Genomic DNA, 19,075 nt, shown 5'->3' on the forward strand with positions numbered 1-19,075 from the left:
AGCAAACTTATAATCTTGGTAGATGCTGCAAGGTCACTTGCTCTGTGAATAGGTTCTTTCTAATATTTCATGCTCACTTGTGATGACAGCCAACTCGTAGCAAGGATGATTAACCTTTTGCTGTTGTTGACGCGAACAAGCCTATCTCACCGATTTATAAACCTTTTGAATTTAACTCAGCCAAATTAATGTGTTCATCAAACTTCAACAACATCGTCTTTTAATCATATGAACATTGAAGATTCTTACAGTAGTAATCATTCAAATGATTTTACAATCATAATAGTATCAGAGCCTTCAACCTCAGGTACTTAATTTTCTCAGGATTCACCGGCCCTGCGTTTAATTATAGCAGGCCATGCATGCCTCGTACGTAGCTTTCATAAGAGCCTTTTGCTAGCTGGTAACCTGTGCTTCCCGGCCTCGTTATAGCTTGATATATCGTTCCCAATCATTACATTTTCAAGCACCAACATCAAGTTATGCATCTTATACAAAGAAAACACAAGCTTTCAGGCCAGCCCCACAGTGCCTATCTATCTTGATTTTAGAGACAAGCTGGTTTTTGCATGCGAGTATTGCAGTGCTCCTAGCTTCCTGGATTCATGAACGTCTTTAATTCAGCCTCTTCTAAATGATATCCTAATAAGTTTTCACCATGTTGCTCAAGTTGTAAAGTTCATTTCCCCCATGCCCACCCAACTCCCTGCAACATCAAGATGCATAAAGCAAAAACATTGCTCGATACATCTTCCAATGAAGCTCAAATTCGATACAATCTTTGACGAGCATGGTTTCATCTACTATAAACAATGTAATGATCCTACAAAATATATTGTATAGGAGAGCATCAAGTTTGATTATAGCTATGTCATGCCATATAATCGTGAGCTTCTACTTGGATACCAAGCACATATATAAACATAAAAATGTATTGCCAATCAATACTTATAAAATATCTTTTCAAATATTTTAGCAAAGGATCTAATCGAAGCAAAATGATGAAATTCAAGCCTATCTAAACCGTAAATTTATTTGTTTTTCTGAAGCAGTATAACGGCCTTTCCAATTTCTCATATTGAACATCTACAAGTATAAACGTCATTATAAAACTATATTAACCATATAATAGGTGACCAAGTGATAAGAGTTTGAGATTAAGAGATTTGCTCTCTCTGTGGTATCAGATTCGAGCCATGAGTTTACTAATATTAATGGTCATAAGCACCTAGTCGTTAACTTCAGGGCCCATGAGAATTAGTCGAGGTACGTGCAAACTGGCCCGGACACCCTACGTTAATAATAAAAAAAAACTATATTGTCTTTTCGAGTAGAGACTCATTTTAGTTGGTTTTTAAGTGACCAAACATCCATAAAATAATGCTTACTAAATGCTTCAAATATAATAAAATTGACCCACATGCTCAATCTTTATACTATTCATAAATTCCTTTAAAATATGTATGAGATAAAAATAAAAATGAATGAATAGCCAGAAGAAAAGGTCAAAGCATTTAGAGAATGACTTAAGTTCATCCCATGCCTAGATAATTATATTTTATATGGTTGTTGCTTTCTCACCTCAAAGGAGCTACAATTAGACGATGAGCTTTAAAATTATATTTTAAACTAGCTTGAATAACTTTCTAATTCATCAATGACACCCTTAGCCACGGGCGAATCAAAAGTCAAGTAAAGTCAAAGTCCTTGATTGTAAATGAAATATAATATAGATTATAAAAGGAAGCTTGCAATCAAATTATTAGTAGAGGGATTCGATTAATCAAACTTTCATAATAAAGGGACCACGAGTTTAATTAACCCATCTATTATTATTATTATTATTATTATCAGTGTATATATAATTTTATTAGAGAGTATTTGGTATATAAGATAAAGTAATTCTAATAAACCAGTTTTCTTACTTTGTAAGCCGCAGTTGCCAAAATAACAAGGAAAAAGATATACAATGCCTTTGGATATAACACAATTATGGATAACATCTCTTTCTTCATTTTTCCTTAGGAACATGTACGTGGCAGTATCATGCAAGCCTGTCTAAACCCAACATACATATCATGGCTGCTTCCGGGCGTTCATGCAGCTTGCTCTAGTGCTCTTGCACAATGCGCAAGCTGTTTATTTTGCTACTTCCTACCCCCAGCAAGACGCTTATTATCTTACAGAGGATGGCTCTCCAGAGAAAGAGTATCAGCAGTGGTTCTTCCCTTGCAAAATCTCCTGCATGATAAAGATAATTGGCAACATTTTCACCTCTGTTTGAAAATCTAAATTTTGGTAGCTTCATCCGTGTTGCAGGCCTTTTCTTATAGCTAATAATCCATACATCCATCCATCAACGCAACGTAATGGTCAACGAGGGAGTTCCTATTGATTACAAAACAAACAGAGGCAAATTACAAAAACATTTCTTCCAGACAAAGAAATTGTAAATTGATCCTTTATGTATTCATTCAAACTGTTTCTTTCATCTGAATCCGACCGCTAACTTCCCACCAATTTCTGCAATACAGATTCCCAACTGTGTGCTTCATACAACTAAATTCTTATTATTGGTGTTACAAGCTTTGCCTTCCTAGTAGATATGGCTGAAAATGTAAAAACTCCAGTGCTACTGCTCTTCAGATGAAGTTGGGCTCTGTGAAACAGGCATTTCTGAGAGTGATGGCCGTAGAACTAGATACAATGCAGGACCCAAGAATGGAACCAGTGATATGAGGAGAAGCCATGAACCTTTGTCATACCTGTAAGACACAGCAATTAATCGTGCTAAGCTAAACTCACCTTAAAAAGATTTGAAAGCAATAAAAGGATTAAGGTATCATTATTTATATAAGCTCTCACCACTTCCTGGCAGTCATATCGTTGTAAACCCAAAAGGGGCCAAAAGCAGATAATAGAGTAAAATCAAGGCATGTGATGTGGATCTGCGAGTGAGGTGATGAAGGTAAGTTAGCATCAATTTTGACTAATACAACCACGGTAACAATACAGTACATAAATGCACAAAGAACCAGGATGCTAATTGTCAGCTCTGCATCGGTTTTAGCCTTAACCGATATCAAGTATGCACAAAATCAAACACAAAACACACTTACGAATTTGCTTTCCCTGAAATACTGGTAGAACTCCTTCCATTCACCACCATTTAAAGCTGCATTGACGATTATAGTCAGCCCTGCAGCCAGTAATATCTGAAGTATAATAGAGTTAAATTGCATTTCCTTAACACAAGAAAGAAAGTTAAATAGATTCCAGTCACTTGCTAGTATAGGAAATTAAAGAAAGATGAACATTTATAAAAAGTTAAATTAATGGACAAGAAAAGGGCGAGAATCAAGCTTTTCTTAATTGATGTTAAACGTAAAGTGCTTGTTTAATGAAGAATAACTCATGAATACAACTAAATTGGCTGTGGTGACATCACCTTTTTCCCTAAAGGAAGAAAGCATCAAAGGCAAGGGGAGAAAAATAGAAGTGGCAGAACCAGGTGCAGCAGAAACTTCTTTTTCAACCTCCCAAGTTGATCTTAATCGTTTTCTCGATAAGTTGACAGGGTACAAGCTGAATTAGACTTAGTGAAGACCCTATCCATCACACTGACTGTCTCAATTCTAAAGATGTATGAAGTCCATGTTAATTGATATTGTCTCCAACATTTCCTTAGAAAATAGTTACAGCATCACGGGGTTTTTTACTATATTATACCACAAGATAGAAGAAACATCTCAGCCCAACACACTATATGAATTGCTATGTTGTGATCGAATAACAGGTAGAAGTGCAATGTGCATGAGCACATGAAGTACAAGGACTTTTTGAGAGAGATAACACCTTATGATGGGACTATAATTTTAAGCAGCATTTGTGAAGCATTTAAAATTCCACCTAGTTAGCACTCAACAGATCCTCTCAAACGCTTTAAACAGAAGATTAAGATGTTCAATCAATGAAAACTTACTCCAGAAGTCAACTTTGATTCCAGAAAATTAAGAGGCCATCTTCCAAGCTCATTTTCTTCAACAGGAGGTGGTGGCGGTCTCCAGAGAATAAAATAGGGTAGAAGAGCATATGCACCACCAAAACATGAAAGAATAAGGAATGGCCAAACAGGAATATTGGTTTTTGAGCTGCATAACAAGAAATGGATCCATTAGATTCAGCAACGTCCCAAAATTTGCAAGAAAAAAATTATATGATTTTTTATACAGCAGCATGCCATTCCCTTTCAATCTAACCAGAGTCAGATGCATGCATAAAGACTTAAAGCTCATGACCCTATACATAGCGTGCAATTTTCGCGACCAGATGTATAATGCATTGTAGCAAAATAATGAGAAATTAGAAGTCACACTCATGCAATTGCTTTCCCTTGATAAACCAACGGCATAATAAAAAGATGCGGTCAAACTGAATAGTGACTGTCTCTCTGAACATCCCAGTAACTTTAAAGATTGTCCTTACTGAATTTTAAGTAATTAGTATCAAACAGAGGAAAGGCAATGGGAAGCTACGCCTAAGCGCCCAGTGGTATCGTTAACATCCTGAACCTTGTTAGAGGTTCAGACCCTGTAACAAAAAGCCAAGCACCCCTAATATCGGGGGGTGGGGTGGAATTTACCTTCTGCCTGTTGGAAGTAGAAGCATGCTATAAACTAAAGGCCAAAGACCCATGATGTACCACAATGACACAAGCACAGAATTCATCCTAAAGCCATCATCTCCCTTCAAATAGAGAAGTTTCTCCAAGAAATACATGTCCCTTGACTGCAAAAGTTATAATTCAACTTCCATTAAGTTTAACTCTTCAACTTATCTAGAAGGACATAACAAAGTGATTAAAACAAGCCAAAACCAATCAGTCTAATCAACAGAAAAAACAAATAAGAGGTTGTCGTAGATTTAGCAATATATTATTAAATTACCGGAGTCTGGTCTGGAGTGAGGTTGAAAACATAGTAAATGAGTCCACCCCAGAAGACAAATAGCAAAATTGAGGTTGTCCAGTCCCTTTCTCCCTCTTTACCACCACCCATAGCATCTTTATCTAAAACTTGGTCATCCGGTGACTTGTTGTCAGAGTTTAAGGTGCTATAACAAGTCTGAAGAACACCCTTCTTATTGTTATAAATGTATTGGGGCTTAACTAAATTTGAAATATTCAAGCCTTCTCTTGTACTGGTATTTGAAAACAGTAAAGATGTGTAATGAGTTTTGAGTAAAGATTTGGGCTTTGGGTTAACCTTGAGAGGAAGACAAGAGAAGTTGCAGGAGATGATGAGATTTGTGCTAGCAACCATCTTTGCTGGAAGCAAACTCGCCAGATTCTTTCGGGCTATGCTCTCTTGTAATTATCTGATTGCAAGTGCACGACATCGCTTGGGATGGGAACGGTGCAGTTTTTTGAGCAAAGGCTCCAACAAATCTCACAAAATGACACCGTTTCAACGATGGAGGAGGACCGCTTGCTTAAGAAGGATTAAAACCCATTCACAGCCAACCAGAATCTCTGCCTAAAACGTATTAAAGTTATGATTGGCACCTCTATATTTCCTTTCTTCCATTTTAATACCTGAACTCTGGACCCTCTCCACCCTTTTCTTTTAGAGATTTCACATAAAAAAACTGAATTTAATATTATTTAGCTTGATTTGAGCTTTATTATTAAAATGATTGCCTCTACGATCGAGATGATTTAGCGGTTAAAATGATGAAATTTTAATGGTGGAGGAGGTTGTAAAATAAAAACTAAAAGGGATTGAAATAAACATTGATCAATAATTGAGGGGTCTTAATTTATAAAGTTTAGCCAAGAATCTATCTTCATCACCTTACCTTGTTGCGTAGATAAGGTAGGTGCTTTCTCTCTTCAGTCTCTCGATCTGTACAGTGGTGTACACTGTGCACAGACATGGCTGAAGCTTGTAGAATTATTCTCAACACTACATTTCTTCCTTCACTCCATTCTCTCCACAAAACACACAAAAAAGTCTCTTACTCACAACCTTTCTTGCACAAAAGGCACCCAGCAATTCAGTGCTCAATTTCAACAAGCAGTGACACCAAAGCAGCAGCAAAAGTGTCCGAGACCGTGCCATGGGGATGTGACATCGATTCTCTGGAGAACGCTGAGGCCCTTCAGAAATGGTTGTCTGACTCAGGCCTTCCTCCTCAGAAAATGGCAATACAAAAAGTGGAAGTGGGAGAGAGAGGTTTGGTTGCTTTAAAGAATATTAGGAAGGGTGAGATGCTGCTCTTCGTTCCTCCCTCCCTTGTCATCGCTGCCGACTCTGTAAACCCTTCTTCCTTTTCTTCTGTTCATAAAAGAAAAATATGCTATCATTGGCAAGTGGCAACTGGTTATAATTTGCTCTACCTTGTAGGAGTGGAGCTGCCCTGAGGCAGGTGAAGTGTTAAAAAAATACTCTGTACCGGATTGGCCATTGCTTGCAACCTATCTGATTAGTGAAGCAAGTTTTGAGAAATCATCAAGATGGAGCAATTACATCTCGGCCCTACCTAGGCAGCCCTATTCTCTTTTGTACTGGTAAGTTTTTCATGTTGGATACTTGATAGATCATATACTGGTGTAAAGAGTTGTTCAAGAGGTTTCCTTTTACACAGAAAGGGTCTACTCTCAGTTTCTTCCCCAATAGCCTCTCTATATCATTTCAGGACACGAGCGGAACTAGATACGTATCTGGAAGCTTCACAGATCAGAGAGCGGGCAATAGAAAGGATTACCAATGTTACTGGAACGTATGGATTAATTTGTTTGTGAGCTGTTTTTGTTATTCATGTGCCGAATTTCTATGCTATCTGCTGTGGAATTTCTATACTCCCTAACACTTGGTTAGTCCCTCTTGGCAGATATAATGATTTAAGGCTCAGGATATTTTCCAAGTATCCTCATCTGTTTCCTGAAGAGGTATGCAAGAGGCGTTTTGTCGAATATGATATTTTCCAAGTACTGGCATCCTTTGCCTTCGTACTGTAAACTAACTTATGTGTCTTTTCGAGAGATTTGAGAGCTTCTATAAGCTTTATTAGTTGCTTGAATGCTGTATATACTGTTGATACAGCTCACCGTTTGTTTGATTTTTCCGTTATATATGACTTACAGGTATTCAATATGGAGACTTTCAAGTGGTCGTTTGGCATTCTCTTCTCTCGCTTGGTAAGTAATCTAGTTAACACTGTTTCTGTAAATTTGTTTCCCAATCCATATACAGGAGCTATGAAGGATGTTTTGGAAGCAGGTGGCATTAGATTGCTTTTCTGAGAGATTGAGTAAACCAAGCTTGTCTTGTAAAATCATCTCCAAGTTGATATGTGAATTGAACAAAATGAAATATGAAATTCTGTCTTTCTGACTTTTTTACTATAAATTGCTACAGCGCTCAGTCTTGACGTGTTTGATATGATCACTCATGAAATCAGCTACTAAGACTGCAAATATAAAAATCAATGTAATTGTTTTAATGGAAAAACTCGAGGATACCTCATTTTTTGCTGAATTGGTATTGAATGACTTGCAGGCCTTCTATAATACTTGTACTTACATATTAGATCCTTGCACAGTAGTGTCAATTGAATTTTAAATCTGAAGGCTTAATAGTAGTGTTTAAATAGTGATTTGTGTGGACTTGATTTATCTCTTCTACATAGGTTCGTTTACCATCGATGGATGGAAGAGTTGCCTTGGTTCCCTGGGCAGATATGCTGAATCACAGTTCTGAGGTATGCAGATTAATCATCAGAAATTTCTCCTTGGAAATATGAGCTAATTACATAGTACAAGAATCAATGTTTAATAAGCATACTTGAAATTGGATGATCTAGGTGGAGACCTTTTTGGATTATGATAAATCATCAAAGGGAGTGGTATTTACAACAGATCGACCATACCAGCCAGGTGAGCAGGTAAATGAGATTTTCGTTGTGAAACTCAAGTCATAAGTTGCTATGAGAATTGCTGCTAGATAAACCGTTTACTGAACTGCATTGATAATGTAAGACTAGTTATTAAATGACAACGTTGTAAGGGAAAAGAGCAACAATCAAAATCTATTTTTGTTGTTTTCATCAAAAAAAAAAAATGCTTTGAAAATAGATTCTGAATTTAAACTATTAAATATATTTATCCACAAAAGTGCTGTCACTAAGATGATGGCATGAACATAAGAATGAAAGAGGTGGTCATGCCAAACTGTTTTCTCTCTGTAATGCAAGGTTTTCTAAGATGAATAAAAAATTGGTGCTATGAACTTCACTATCAATTTACTAGATCCAAGTGTAGCAGATAAAGGAGCAATAAGGATGCCATTTTGTGCAGGTTTTCATATCATATGGAAGGAAATCTAATGGAGAGCTGTTGCTATCTTATGGATTTGTTCCAAGGGAGGGCACCAATCCTAGTGATTCAGTGGAGTTGTCATTGTCTCTGAAAAAATCTGATAAATGTTACAAAGAAAAGTTAGAAGCTCTGAAGAAGCACGGTTTGTCAGTGTAAGTATTGATAGCTGGCAGCATCATCTTCAATCACTGTTCATCCTTAAATCGTTGTGTGACATTAAATATTTCTGTTCAACTAGCAGATCTCAATGTTTTCCTCTACAAGTCACTGGTTGGCCGTTAGAGTTAATGGCATATGCTTATCTGGCAGTCAGCCCTCCAAGCATGAGCAGGCAGTTTGAAGAGGTTTGTCAGATTTATCTTCTTAGTTAGGAAATTTGTCTAGAACTTGTGCTTCTGTCTAAACTCGAAACGGTTACTCCAGATGGCTGCTGCAGCATCAAATAAGACAACCACCAACAAGAAAATAACATACCCTGATATTGAGGAACAAGCATTGCAATTCATATTGGATAGTTGTGAGTTAAGCATATCAAAATACACCAAATTCTTGCAGGTGAGAGAATTTTTGTTGTTATTTCTAACCTTGTGGCCTATGCGTTATACAGAATAACTGTAATTAACATAGCAAAATTCTGATGTAATGATGGCATTACTTAGATGCAAGTGCAAGAATCAATGTTCTTTCGTTTACTTACTACTTTTAACATTAGTTTATTATTCTTTTATCATAGGCAAGTGGATCAATGGATTTGGATGTGACATCTCCAAAGCAACTTAACAGAAGATTGTTCCTGAAACAGCTAGCAGTGGACTTGTGCAGCAGTGAACGCAGAATACTATTTCGTGCTCAATATGTAAAAAAAAAAATCCCTTTTTCTTTTGCAGCATGATAATTCTTATTTGAGTGTTATGCATTCCATGTTTATTATCATCAATTGTTGGTTAGTTAAAGCCTTTATTTCAACTCTCACTTGGCAGGTTCTGAATCCAGTCACTAACTTGTTTTGCCATATACGTTTAGTTAGGCCATGGCTTCTCTGTTAAGTGTTCATATTAGATCTACCTGCTACTTATTTGACCCAACACTGCGTTACTAGTATCATTTACTTTCCTTTGGCTGATGCAAATTTAATTGAAATTTATCTGATCTTCTTGTTATGCAACATGGCATCTCATGCTTGATAATCAATGACTGATCAGGATTAGAATGAGATTGTGCATCTGTAGTTGCCCCATAATCTATAAGCATACAATCAACAAGCCATTGCAAAGTGCAAACCATGAATTAGATATCTTGTCGAAACCCTTTTCAATGTGCTAATCAGTGAGCATTCTGAAATGTTACATATTCCTGTATGCTTACAGATGACACGAACACGCCCTCTTTATAATTTCACACATGGCCTATCATGCCAGTTGCTTTTATATTATTCTTAATGTTTTATTCATCAGGTACTGAGGAGAAGATTGAGGGATATAAGGAGCGGTGAATTGAGAGGTCTGAAGATTTTTAATGGGTTCAGAAACCTTTTTAGATAACTTCATAGTGTGTGTTTAGAATCAGAGATGGATCTCTCTTGCTGATCGAGCAGCAAGACAGCAAAGAAACAGGAGTCGAGGCCAGGCATTACAAAGGATGTTGATGTGCAGGCTTTGCATGCATGTCCTTGAAGTAAAATTTGCGTAATTGAAGTATTTACTGGGTTTTTTAAACCATTTTTTCATTGTATTGTAATACCATAGAGACATTTATGAACAATCAAATAGCTTCCAACTACTATACCCTTGATATCATGCGCAAATATTTTCATTATGAGAAGATATAGGGCTTGTTACTTGAGGGAGGTGGCTTCTAGTTCCTTGGTGACAGATGTGGTTCGTTTCAGGAAACCGCTTTGCATGTCTTGCATGGCTGTTAAGTACTGGGCTAATCGTATACTGAACTGCTTCAATAGAGATTTTAGGCAGTGGCTTAAGGATCAAATGAAATGATCCGTTCGTGGCATGCTGCTACCGATTGCATCTGGCTGTTTATTCCATTGTTTTTAGACCCGGCCCGGTTCAAGGCTCAGGTTTTGACCGGGTTGCCCGGGTCAATTTTTTTTTTTTAAATCAAAACGACGTTGTTTTAGTAAAAAGAAACAAAAGCCAACGGGTTGCAACCAGGTTTTTGACCAAGTCTTGTCGGGTTACACCGGGTTTTTTCTTCCTTTATTTTTTCTTCAACCCGGCCCGATTCTAGCCCCGGATCGGCCGGGTCCGGGGTTGACCTGCCGGGCCGGGTCGGGTTTCAAAACTATGGTTTATTCATTACATGTTGGACGATTTAGAAAGCATGAGATGAGAAGTGAGCAATTACCATTACGGTGTCTGATTTTGCTGCAAATATTTCTTGTTGAATTCAATAATGCCAGGACACTACATAAGATAAAACAACGTCCCAAATAAAACTAGGATATTTCTCAAACATAACACATGTAACTGAAGAAAAAACTATTAACATTAATTTTAACAAGCTCGAGATTATACTGTAGACTGAGAGCTCTTATTGTTACTATGGATTCAAACAATGATTTCATTTTTGATTTCTTAATTTCTCATTATGCTTTTCATTATGGATTCATCTTCTCTTCTACAACATCCCTTCTTTCTCTTTTCTGACTTTTTTCACCTCAAACCATGTTTTTCAATCGTTCTCCTACTTTTTGTAAACGAGAAGCGCAAAGCTGTGGAGAGGATGGTGATGGTGCTACAGGAGAAGCACTTTGGGCTTCTGAACTTGTGGATTTACTCTTAATAAAGATATTCATGAGATTAAATCAACAATCCATACCATATCTCGACGTTAATCCAAATTATGACCAAAAGCATCATGAAAGGAGAGATTCCTACAACATGGAAGCCAAACTTCTGAAACCACCCAAGGAGGGGGTTACTAAAAAGGTGAACTAATGGTCTGCAGGTTAGCTTTTCTAACCTCTTCCTTTTTTTATTTGGCAAGCAATTAGGAAAATACATCTAGAGTTGTGTCTAGGTTGATTCCCTGCAAAAGTAAATGTTTCATATGGTAGGCTCCTTGCCTAATATCCACATGGCCACCATAATTAAACCCATAGTAATACTGCTCTTTTATTCATCGTTTATGTATAACAACATAAGGTTATATATACAGAGCCTAAAAAACTATTTTAGAAATGTTATTATGGGTCTATAATCTTGCAGAATTTAATAGTTGATTCAAACTAATTAGAAATATACAACTTATGACTTAGACTAATTAGGAATATACAACTAATTGACACTCCCCCTCAAGTTGGAGCATATATATCGCTCATGCTCAACTTGATAAGTGAGCTGTGAAATACTCAGCGTGTGAGTGCTTTGGTGAAGATATATGCAAGTTAATCTTTGGATTTAACAAAAGATACCTCAATGATCTTTGCCTCGAGTTTCTCCTTGATGAAATGTCTATAACTTCAACATGTTTGGTTCTATCATGTTATACTGGATTATGTGCAATGTCTATTGCAGCTTTGTTGTCAGAATTCAGTTGCATGACATGATTGGGTTTGAACCTCAATTCCCCTAACAAATTCCTTATCCAGAGTAGCTCACATACTCCGTGTGCCATACCTCAATATTCTACTTCAGCACTTGATCTTGACATTATGTTCTGTTTTTTACTTTGCCAAGATACTAGATTGCCTCCTATAAAGGTAAAATATCCAGATGTAGATCGCCTGTCAGTAACAGAGCTTTCCCAGTCTGCATCAGTATGACCCTTGATATCTAGATGACCATGTCATGAGAACATCAATCCTCTTCCAAGAGCTGACTTCAAGTATCTCAAAATTCGGTTTACCGCATCCATATAGGCTTCACTTGGTGTATGCATGAACTGACTCACCACACTTAAAACATATGCTATATCAGGTCCAGTGTGTCCTAGATAAATCAACTTACCCTTAAGGCGTTGATATCTTTCTTTATTGGTGGGTACCTAATCAAGATATTCACTAAGTTGATGATTCAACTCCATTGGTGTATATGTTGGTTTGCTAGCTAACATTCTAGTGTCAGTTAAAATGTCAATGATATAATTCTGTTATGATAGAAATATTTCTTATTCAGAACGAGCCACTTCAATGCCTAAGCAATACTTTAGAGTACCAAGATCTTTCATTTCAAACTCACTTGTCAAGTGGTGCTGCAGTGGTTCCTTTTCCTCTAGGTCATTCCTTGTAACTACCATGTCATCAACATATACAATAAGGGCAGTGACTTTACCTTTTTTATGTTTCAAGAAAAGGGTATAATCTGAGTTACTTTTCTTGTATCCAAACCCCTTCATTGACTTGCTAAACTTTCCAAACCATGCTTTGGGTGATTGCTTCAATCCATAAAGAGATTTTCTTTGTTTACATATTATGTTGCCCTTATCAAGTCCCATCTTGCATCCCGAAGAGGAATCCATATAGACTTCCTCTTCTAGATTGTTATGCAAGTAGACATTTTTTACATCAAACTAGTGTAATGGCTAGTCTAGGTTTGCTGCCAAAGAGAGAAGTACTCGAATTGTGTTGATCTTGGCTATAGGAGCAACAATCCCCTCATAGTCAATCCTATAAGTTTGAGTGTATCCTTTCGCCACCAATCTTGTTTTGATCGCTCAATGGAGCCATCTGTCTTGAAATTTATTGTATATATCCCATCTATAACCCATTGTTCTCTTCCCTTTTGAAAGGATAGTCATCTCCTAAGTGGAATTCTCCTAGAGCGACTCCATTTCATCATTCATTGCTTGGATCCACTTGGGATCTTTCAGAGCTTCTTACATATTACTTGGAATAGATACAGTGGATAATTGACAAACAAATGATGCACATGATGAAGATAGCCTATGTAGGGACACATGATTAATAATAGGGTATTTAACATTTATTTTAGGGTCAGGGTCATATTGTTGTTTAGGAATCCCTCTAGTCGTACAAGGAGGTAGTTAATAACTTGTGTTTCCTGTATTACTTGACTCAGGTAAAGTGATTGAGTTGGATTTTGAATGTTTAATTACCTGTGGTAAATCTTTAGGACCTAATTGGATGAGTAGTGATGGTACTGTAGTAGGAGTTGTAGAGGGGAAATTATCTGAACCAGTACCAATAACTGGAGTTCTTAGTGACTTTTGATCTTGTTGCACCATTGTAACTAGTTGTTCGGACACTGACTGCTCTAAATTTTTTTATTGAATTTGGATGATCTGAGTATCTTCTATAAAGATAGAGCTCTCCTCTCGCAGAGAATACTCAAAGACTCCCCCTGAGTAATAGAACTCACTCTCATGAAAAGTCATATCTGCGGTAATATGCATGGTCTAAGTGGGAGGATGAAAACATTTATAACCCTTCTGAGTGTCAGCATAACCCATAAAGTCACAACGCAGAGCATATGGATCAAGCTTGCCACGCTGGTATGGATACACCTAAACATAAGCAACACGTCCAAAGATACCTTGTTCGAGATTTGGTGTGGATGGCATGGTGAGGAGAGTGGTCAATGTCTGAAATAGAGTTTTATACTGAAGAGTACTGGATGATGTTTTATTAATGAGGTAAGCTGTATAACAAAGAGCCTCCTCTAAAAAATGATGAGGTGAACAGGCCTCAAATAAAGAGGCACGAACAACTTCCAGGAGATGTCGATTCTTACGCTTTGTGACACCATTATGTTATAATGCATATACACATGTGGTGTGATGAACAATACTATATTGACTTAAAAAATTATACAGGTCATGGTTGACGTACTATCCTTCATTGTTAGACTGGAGTGTCATGCCTTTTTTTGTCAAACTGAGTAGCAATATATTAATAAAATAATTTGAATTTGACAGTGACTTCACTTTTCTATCTTAAAGGACAAACCCAGGTCATTCGGGTGCAAACATCAATAAACGTCAGAAACCACTTATAACCATTAATAGTAGGAACTCGTGATTGTCCCTAAACATTAGAATGGACAATCATGAAAGGCATAAAACTTTTATTCAACATTAATGGGTAAGAAATACAATGACTTTTCACCAAAATACAAGTTTCACAATGAAAGTTTGCTTTAGTAAACTGAGAAAACAAATCTAAAAATAGAAGTTTCTGATAACCAAAAAGGCATGCCCTAATCGTCTATGCCATAACCAAAATTTCTTCATCCTGATAGACCCACCTCCTCTCAGATGATATGCATGACTCAATCTTTTAGTGGTGTTGTCTGTCAAGTCTAAATAATATAACTTTCCCTTTCTAGTACCACATCCAATCACGGACCTAGTGAGAAGATCTTGAAATAGACAACACAATGGCAAAAAAAAAAAACACGATACAATTAAAGGAATCAATGATTTGAGGAAAGGATAACAAGTCATATTCAAGTGAAGGGACAACTAAGACATGATCAAGACTTAATGATGATGTAAGATATAAGGACCCTTCTCACACAACTTAGAAGGTGGTGCCATTGGCACTGACAATATATGTTTGGCTGGAAGATGTGGAAGAGTGTAACCCAATAAAACTAAATGTCATGTGATCAGTGACATCTGTGTCAATAATCCATGATCTATTACAAGTAAGTGAAGATGTGCAAGAGTTACATGAGGTGACCAAGGCCTTGGAATCAAATGTACCTGATAGAGTTTCTAATGTAGTCTTTTGAGAAGACTAGGCGGATGGAAATGAGGCTCGGTTTAAATCCCTCTTATGCCTTTTATGAACCCATCCTTCCAGATAACCAATGATTTCACAACAACCCTTAATTGTGTGATTATCTAAACCACATTTGGTACATTTTATTGGATATCGGTTATGAACGGGGTCGACATTATAGTTATGCAGCCAAGATTGTTTGGACCTGGTAGTAGCCAAAGTTGTGGCTTTAGAGGTTACACGAGCTTCAAACATGGTTCCCTGTCAGTTACTTTTCTTTTTAATATGTGCATATCCAGCCTCAAGTTCTGGCTTAGGCTCCATCCTCAAAGTCTCTCCTCATATTTGATTAAAATTATTGTCCAAACCTGCAAGAAATATATAAACTCAGAGATGATCAACCTTTTTTTGTCTAGTTTCAATGTTTGATTGATGCTCCATGGTGCTTGGACTTAATTAATCAAGCTCCTGAAAAATCTTAGTGAGCTCACTGTAATATTTGGCAATTGATATGCCAGTTTGTCTCATTATGAATGACCTTCTGTGAAGGTCATAAATCTTAGCTTCATTAGCACCATCTGAACAGGTTTACTTGATTGCATCCCAGACTTGCTTTGTTGTGTCATAATGAATAAACCTTTTAATCTAATTAAGTTGCATGACATCAAACAACAACTCTCGACTTGGCAATCTTATGCACGCTATTTATTAAATGTGGAATTTATGATTGTAGGCTGGGCAATATCACCGATCAGATAGCCATGTTTTTCTAACCTAGCTATCTACATCTCTATGATTTGATGCCATAAAGAATAGTTATTCTCATCTAGTTTGATTCCTGCGAAGAAGTTGGAGGTGTCACTCTGCAACATGACTTTTTATATGGTAGTGTTGGAGTCTCTCGACATGAAGGATTGATTAGTGTTTGTTGGACCATCATCATCGGCCATGATATTGCTTACAAGTGATGAGAGAAAAAAGAAGAAAAAACAAACAGAGTAATTTGGCTAAAGGAACAATGGAAAGTGAATTAATATTTCTTTTTATTTGTGGGGTGGAATGTGAATGATTTAACTGTGTGGATAATGGTTGTTACTACGAAGGATGTTGTTGGGTTTGTATGATGGCTATTATTGCAGAAGCGATTTATAGAATTAAGGCAAGAAACAGTCAAGATTGACTGCTCTGATACCATATCAGATTTGGTGAAAATAATGCTCTCTTATTCATCATTTATGTATAACAACAAAAGGTTATATATACAAAGCCTAGGAAACTATTTTAGGAATGCTATTATGGGTCTATAATCTTGCAAAATTAAATAATTGTTTCAAACTAATTAGGAATATACAACTCATGAGGTAAAATAATTAGGAATATACAACTCATTGACATGCCTCATGTTAATCACTACGACAACCATCCACATAGCTTTTCCCCCTTCATCATCTTTAACTTAAAGATAAACTAAACTCATTAGTGTGTTTGAATAGGTTCCAGACTACTTGCATGATAAAACCACTCTTTATCGATCACAGAAGAAGAAGGATTTTGAAGGCATCTTTGTAGTCTTACATCATATATATTCCTCTAATATAAACCCTAATTTCTATGTTATTTCCATATTATAATCATGTATGTTTATTTATTGTTATGTGAATAGGTGTTAGCATGAAAATAATTAGTTTTAATTTAGCAGAAGAAGGCAATGGTAGCAAAAGACTTTAGCAGAAGAAGGAAGCAATAATTATGGATGTTAGAAAAGATTGATGCATGTAGACAATTAATTGGATGTTAGAAGTTAGTTAGGAAGTTTGTTAATAATTAGTTAAATAGTCACAAGGAAGGAAGTTAAGAGGAAGAATTCTTGTATAAATATGCAATGTAAAAAAACCTTGAAAGCCAAGCAATAAAAATACATTAATGCAAAATTGCATTTGTTTCTCTTTTCTCTCTAATTCTTTTTTTTTTTCTCATATTTCTTTCACAATAATTATTTGTTAAGGGAAGCCTTCACAAATTAGTATTAGAGCAAACAATCCATGGTTAAAAGGAAGGTTACATTAGTTAATAATGGTGGAGAATAATAAAATCAAAGCTTTGGAAGAGCTTTGAAAGAAGATGGATGAACATACTCAACAAATACATGAGAAACTTCAAGAAATGGCAGAAGAACAAACCAGAAGGAATGATCGATTCAGTTTGTAGGTGGATGCTACAATGGCTACACTCAAGACATTAACGGGAGGCCAATAAGTAGATATATAGGGAAGGAAGGGCTAATATAGTTTCTAAGGATTGATCTCTAGTCAAATAATGAATCAATAAGGAGAAGGCATAAGAAATCAAGAATTTCAAAGAATAGAGTACAATGTAGCCCTGCCAAATGTGGGATTACCAACTTTTTAAGGAGAAAAACTAAAGGAATGGATAAAAAAATGCAAGAAATTCTTCAAAATTAATTTCACCCTAGTGCATCGATAAGCTAAGATAGATTATTTGTATTTAGAAGGTAAGGTATAAATATGGTACGGAGGTTACTTGTATAGAGGAGAAGATCATGCCAGTTAAGAGGAATTCACAAGAGCCATTTGTATGAGGTTTGGAAATAAGAAAGATATGGTGGAAGAATTCAATAAACTTGTGCTGGATAAGGGTTTAAAGAAGTATATGGAAAGATTTGAAATGTTTAAGTCTTTGATGAGTGCTTTGAATCCTTCATTGTCATAATCTTACTACATTTCTAGTCTAATAAGTGAGCTTAAAAAGGATATAAAGCCAATGCGTAAGATTCTCGAAGTAGTAATATTGACACAAGCCTTTAATCAAGCCAAGTGGTAAGAAGAATCCAACAATGACTTTGCCAGAAAGAACAAACTAATGCTAAGAAACAATCCTTCCTATAGTTTAAGAAAGCCAATAGGTAATTTCTATTCTAAATCTTTTAGTCAACCAAGAGGTGAGTTAATGCTTAGTTTTAAACGATAACCTAAAACTTAACATGAACTAAAAAAGAAGACTAGGGCACTATTTTAGATGTGGAGAGAAGTGCACACTAGGGCATCATTATAATGCAAAAAGGTTTGCATATAATAGAAGGGGTAAATAAGAAAAAAAAAAGAATTTATAGATGTAGCAAAAAGAGATAATAATGGTATGATGGTTGATGAAGATAAAATTAAAAAAAATATAGCTTGAACTTGAATGCATTGGTAGAAGTTATGGCAATAATACAATTTACTGCTGAAATTTTGCATTTTACCAATAAAACATTTCATCGGTATTTTAGACACTAATTTCATCGATACTATTTTTACCGACAGGATCATAGATGGTTATTGTTCATTGAAAAATTTATCATTAGTGATTTCTATTTTGTCAGTAATATAATCATCAATTGATCTACAAACGGAAAAAGCACACCAAACAAAAAAAATTACTAACATCACTCCATCGGTATTTTAATCGGTGAAGATGACATATCACTGACAAAAAAGACCATTTGTAATTCCATCAGTTATTTATTTTCATATTACCGATGGAATTAACTCGTCAGTGATTAAATAGTGTCAGTGACATATCTTGTAATTCTTTTCCAACTATTTGGAATCTTTCGACAGACTTATTATGTGGTAAGTACGTCGGTAAGTTGTTTAAATATATTTTAAAAAAATATAATATAAAAGTATAAAAAAGTTAAAATAAATTAAAATAAAATAAAAAATCAAATATTTGTTACAAATTTAAAGAACTATTAGTTTAAATACATTTCATTTAGAAGAGGGGTTAAATGAGAAGGCGAAGGAGGAGGCAGGTTTTTGTCGGAACCGGGAGGCGATAAGGTGGACCACATATACCATCTATGTGTGATTTTAGCTCCATGTACAATTACTAGAGTTTGACCATCTTAGCACTAAGTTATTTTGTCTCAACAACAAGATGAGTCATCTGAGCTTCAACATGTTGGTTTAAAATTGCTTGGAACTTTGGAGAATGAG

At 36.0% G+C, this 19,075-nt stretch overlaps 2 protein-coding genes across 2 annotated transcripts; one reads left to right on the forward strand and one right to left on the reverse strand.

Annotated features, from left to right (window-relative positions):
• Positions 1-2,370: 2,370 nt before the first annotated feature.
• Positions 2,371-5,501, reverse strand: LOC112324134 (uncharacterized). Its single transcript, XM_024585339.2, has 6 exons — positions 4,947-5,501; positions 4,643-4,788; positions 3,983-4,151; positions 3,120-3,215; positions 2,866-2,948; positions 2,371-2,765 (listed from the first exon to the last, which is right to left on the reverse strand). The coding sequence occupies exons 1-6, from the start codon at positions 5,319-5,321 to the stop codon at positions 2,633-2,635; spliced, it is 1,002 nt and encodes a 333-aa protein (XP_024441107.2). The 5' UTR covers positions 5,322-5,501; the 3' UTR covers positions 2,371-2,632.
• Positions 5,502-5,858: 357 nt separating this feature from the next.
• Positions 5,859-10,219, forward strand: LOC7456015 (ribulose-1,5 bisphosphate carboxylase/oxygenase large subunit N-methyltransferase, chloroplastic). The gene is made up of 12 exons (XM_024585338.2): positions 5,859-6,313; positions 6,405-6,568; positions 6,697-6,780; positions 6,892-6,949; positions 7,145-7,198; positions 7,690-7,761; positions 7,864-7,944; positions 8,357-8,529; positions 8,619-8,721; positions 8,801-8,932; positions 9,111-9,233; positions 9,832-10,219. Exons 1-12 carry the CDS (start codon positions 5,933-5,935, stop codon positions 9,916-9,918), a joined length of 1,512 nt encoding a protein of 503 aa, XP_024441106.1. The 5' UTR covers positions 5,859-5,932; the 3' UTR covers positions 9,919-10,219.
• The last annotated feature ends 8,856 nt before the right edge of the window (positions 10,220-19,075 follow it).

The sequence above is a fragment of the Populus trichocarpa genome, chromosome 14 (assembly GCF_000002775.5).
Source record: "Populus trichocarpa isolate Nisqually-1 chromosome 14, P.trichocarpa_v4.1, whole genome shotgun sequence".
Classification (NCBI taxonomy): domain Eukaryota; kingdom Viridiplantae; phylum Streptophyta; class Magnoliopsida; order Malpighiales; family Salicaceae; genus Populus; species Populus trichocarpa.

Bases quoted from the DNA above. Each gene is read 5' to 3' on its own strand.
- LOC112324134 (XM_024585339.2), bottom strand. From the start codon at position 5,321: ATGGTTGCTAGCACAAATCTCATCATCTCCTGCAACTTCTCTTGTCTT. The intron at 4,789-4,946 runs GTAATTTAATAA...TAACTTTTGCAG, and splicing joins TCACTCCAGACCAGACTCCG to TCAAGGGACATGTATTTCTT. The intron at 3,216-3,982 runs GTAAGTTTTCAT...ATTATACTTCAG, and splicing joins AATCAAAGTTGACTTCTGGA to ATATTACTGGCTGCAGGGCT.
- LOC7456015 (XM_024585338.2), top strand. From the start codon at position 5,933: ATGGCTGAAGCTTGTAGAATTATTCTCAACACTACATTTCTTCCTTCA. The intron at 6,781-6,891 runs GTATGGATTAAT...CCCTCTTGGCAG, and splicing joins ATTACCAATGTTACTGGAAC to ATATAATGATTTAAGGCTCA. The intron at 8,722-8,800 runs GTTTGTCAGATT...CGGTTACTCCAG, and splicing joins TGAGCAGGCAGTTTGAAGAG to ATGGCTGCTGCAGCATCAAA.